This window comes from Sus scrofa, chromosome X, assembly GCF_000003025.6.
Source record: "Sus scrofa isolate TJ Tabasco breed Duroc chromosome X, Sscrofa11.1, whole genome shotgun sequence".
Taxonomy (NCBI): domain Eukaryota; kingdom Metazoa; phylum Chordata; class Mammalia; order Artiodactyla; family Suidae; genus Sus; species Sus scrofa.
The window spans coordinates 84,174,995-84,178,701 of NC_010461.5; the positions used below are offsets into that span (position 1 = coordinate 84,174,995).

Genomic DNA, 3,707 nt, shown 5'->3' on the forward strand with positions numbered 1-3,707 from the left:
TCCCCAGCCTATTGGACTTGTTCCTGAGCACTGGTCATGCCAGGGCCCTCCCTCAACTAGCTGATGTTCTGTAGTGGGTTGGGGTTCTGTATGCATAGGTGGGAACAAGGGTCCACCAAGCACAGTCACCTCACTTCTTCCCCACAGCAGCCCTGTTAGGCAAACGTTTTCAACATGAAAAGATGGAGTCTTAAGCAAGTGTATCGGTAATAATTGCCAGTTTTATTCCCCTGGCTAAGAGATCCAGAGGTAAACTTGAGGTTTACATTTTTTGTTAATAGTTCTCTCATCAGTTTAGGTGCCCCCATTGCCCTTATAAGCTGGTTGCCAATTACTTGATTGACTCTTAATTATATAAAAAAAAACTTTAATTCTTTTTGAGTGACGTGTTCATTAAAAAATACGTATAAGCAAAAAGAAAACTCACACCACACAAGAAATAAGCACAAATTCTCAATATATGCATGTATGTATACACACCCACACACACACACACGCACGTGCTAGCACACACACACACACACACACACAAATTTGAGAATTTCCCCTACATATGTGAGCTGATACTAAATATGCTGCTCTGTAACCTGTTATGTTTTTCTTTACAATATGGAATGAAAATATTTTCATGCACATGTGTGAAACTTCCCAATTGGAAAACAGACCTGGAAAATGTGTCAAAATACAAAATCCAGTTGCCGGTAACAGGGAAACTACCTAAAACGAAACTCCACTAGATGATTAGGAATAAAAAGAAAGTCAAAGATACATCAGAAAACGCTAACAGAAAGAAAGCAGGGGCCAGATTTTAATATCGGACCAAAAAAAAAAAAAATTCAAGGCCTAAAGCACACAGGGTAAGGGCGGCTGCGTGAATGTCTTTGCTTCCAATGCATCATCACGAACTTGTTTCTTACTCTTCTTATCTCTTCCCTAAGCCTTTCCAACTCATCTACTCCTCTTATCATTTCTTCAGGGTCCAAATGCCTAACTGGAGTGTCCTCTTTATATCCCTGGCTAGGCTGAGTCAGCCCTGTGCCAAGGTTTCCTTCAGCTTCCTGGCTTACACCTTCTTCAGAAGGTTGAGGATTTCTTTCTGCCTCCTGTGGTACATCTTCCAAAGGGCGGTCTTCCTCGGCCTTTGGCATGTTCTGTGATTTTCCTTCATTTTCTTCACAAGACTTTTGCATATTGAGTATTTTTCTATTCTCCTTTTTGAATAAATTAATCCTGGAAAACAAGGAAACAAAACGACTAGACGCCAGGCAAACAGACCGGCAGCCAGACTCTGGGTTTCCAGAGAGACTGGCCTTTTCTGGTTCAGGTCCCTAAACTGTCAAAGTTTTCCAAGTAGAGAAGGCTACACAGATCCTGAGGCTCAGAACTCCCCTGGCTCCGCCCCTTCCTCCCCCTCCCTCTCCAGCTCCATCTTCTCTCCTCCCGCTCCAGCCCACCATTTCCCAGCAGGCCCTGCCACAGGCCTCTCCTAGCACCGAAACGGGAGCAGCGCGGAAGCAATTAACCCCTCCCTCGCCCCCGGTCTCCAACACTCCCGCCCTTTTGGGCTTTCTCAAGCCATCCCAACCTCCTGCCTCTCACCTGAGACCGGCTGGTCCAGTCTCTGGTTTCCCCTCCCCCTTCCACATCTCCCCAGCCCCCCCCCGCCCCCGCCCCATTTCCGCTGCAGGCTTGGCGCAGGCCTCTGGCGCTTCAGCCGGAGGGGGAGAGGCTGCAGCGACCCCGGGGATGGGCTTTGGTGTCATCCGCACTCACAACCTCCCACCCCCACCCCCAGGGACCTAAGGCAATTGCACCTTTACACTGACCTGCAGGGATCCGGGGGGGTGTTTCCTCCCTCTTCCCTCACTCGATTTGGGTCGCTCCCAAAAGACCAAGAGTCCTGCAGAGCGACAGGAGTGCTCGGTGAGCAGGTCAGTACCTGAATCACGGGTCCCTTTCAAGATTCTAGGCCTCGTTCGTCTAAAGTTTCCCCACGTCCTCATCCTCTCCCTCTTTTTGAGGCAACCCCGCCCTCCCTCCCCGGTGCCCACCGGTGTCCTGCAAGTACGGAGTGGGAGACAAGTTATTTCTAAATTGTTTCTATGTCTCTCTCGCGGGACCCTCAGTTGGCTACCCTTCTCCCTCTCCACCCCCACCCACCCCCCAAACAGCCCCAAATTCCCTGCACAAAAATGGGAGTTTGGCGGAACCGTAGTGTTGGGAAAGCAGTACCGGCCACGCTTGGTTTCCGCTCTCTGCTAGACCCCAGGGTCCCGAAGGCAGCGCCCACCTTTATACCGACCTGAAAGGATCCGAGGTACTCCTCTCCTTCTCCGGCAATAGGGAGCAGCTACAGGGAAACAGGCCCTGGACTATAAGGACTTCTGCACACGTCGACTCCTGGTCACGTGAGGGTCGCGTCATCAATGAGCTCTAGTCCTTGGTTACCCCTCCCATTTAACACTGCAGCCCGCCCCTTGCATTCCCTCCACTTGATACTGTCAATCTTTTTTCGTATTTGCCAATCAGAGACAATAAAACTGGTACCTTCTCCCAGCAGTTTCTATTCGTCTTTCTCAGGTTACCCGAGAGGATCAGCCCCTGGGGGTGAATCGACCATTTCTGCTTCTTTGGGAAATCATCTCTTTCTCCGGCTTCCAGTTCGCCCCCCTCCCCATCCCCCAAGGCCCTACAGTCCACCATTTCCCTTGGAGTCCTGTCTAGCTTTGAAATGGGCAGAGGTGGTAGATGGGGGCGGGAGGGCATCTGGAAAAGAATCTCCGAGTGAGGCGTGGAATTTTTTTTTTTAACTGCTTCTCTTAAATAGCTTTCTGTTTTGTTTATGTATTTAACAATCAGCATACTTTTTAAAATTAGATTTAAAAAGATGACATAAGCAATATTTGACACAATATGGAGGACAAATTAGTTCTATCAATTTATAAGATTCTGGAAAAGTTTTGTAATGGCTGCAAATGAAAAGGCAGTTTTCACAACATATCGATGTGTTAGAAAAGGTGTTTTAAATCTTATTAAAGCAGCACCTTTAAAAAACTGATCTCCAATTTATCTGTGGAAAGAGGCCCAGTTTCCTGTTAGCAATTTTATATTAGTAAGCAATCCACAATTTTTTCTCTGTCTGACTGAACTTAAGTTATCAGGTGTTAGGTGTCTTACCTTTTCCTGACAACTGCTGCATGGCTTCCTCTTAAGTTTTAAATGGAGGGTTCAGGCAGACTTCCTCTTTCCCTGTCCCCTGTAGGGCCTTGCTAATCAGATGAGTCTGTAGAAGAGCATCCCGTATGTGGAGTCTTGCTAATCAGATGAGTCTGTAGAAGATCATCCCGTACGTGGAGTCAACTTTATTTTAGAAGCCCCCCCAAAAAAGAACATTGGAAAGAAACACTCTTGAAATACACGGAAAGGAGAGAATTCCCTGTATCTCATCATTTGGTGTGAGACTTATTAGCAGGTGGAGTTGTTGTTCACGCATGCCTCTCGAGATAGTCTGGTATCATTTACTTTGTTCCATTAAAAAAAAGAGAATTATCAACGTGCATAATTGTGATGATCAGAGAGCAGAGACAACATCATTGCTGTAAAAATATTAGTTAAAAGAGGAAACTGATATCCCAGCAACTCAGAACCCACTGTTACTTGGAAGTATGTTGGTGCCTGGAATGGCAATCTGGCCAATGAAGCCTGCT

At 47.0% G+C, this 3,707-nt stretch overlaps 1 protein-coding gene across 2 annotated transcripts; it reads right to left on the reverse strand.

Moving 5' to 3' along the window:
• On the reverse strand, positions 202 to 2,437 carry TCEAL8 (transcription elongation factor A like 8). Of its 2 annotated transcripts, XM_003135262.4 has the most exons (3): positions 2,303 to 2,437; positions 1,827 to 1,900; positions 202 to 1,230 (listed from the first exon to the last, which is right to left on the reverse strand). In XM_003135262.4, the coding sequence occupies exon 3, from the start codon at positions 1,188 to 1,190 to the stop codon at positions 837 to 839; it is 354 nt and encodes a 117-aa protein (XP_003135310.1). In that variant the 5' UTR covers positions 1,191 to 1,230; positions 1,827 to 1,900; positions 2,303 to 2,437; the 3' UTR covers positions 202 to 836. The 2 variants fall into 2 exon arrangements, with proteins under 2 accessions (XP_003135310.1, XP_013846435.1); XM_013990981.2 differs by lacking the exon at positions 1,827 to 1,900 and having other exon boundaries at positions 2,303 to 2,433.

Bases quoted from the DNA above. Each gene is read 5' to 3' on its own strand.
- TCEAL8 (XM_013990981.2), bottom strand. From the start codon at position 2,424: ATGACGCGACCCTCACGTGACCAGGAGTCGACGTGTGCAGAAGTCCTT. The intron at 1,231-2,302 runs GTCGGTATAAAG...CTTGTTTTCCAG, and splicing joins AGTACCTCGGATCCTTTCAG to GATTAATTTATTCAAAAAGG.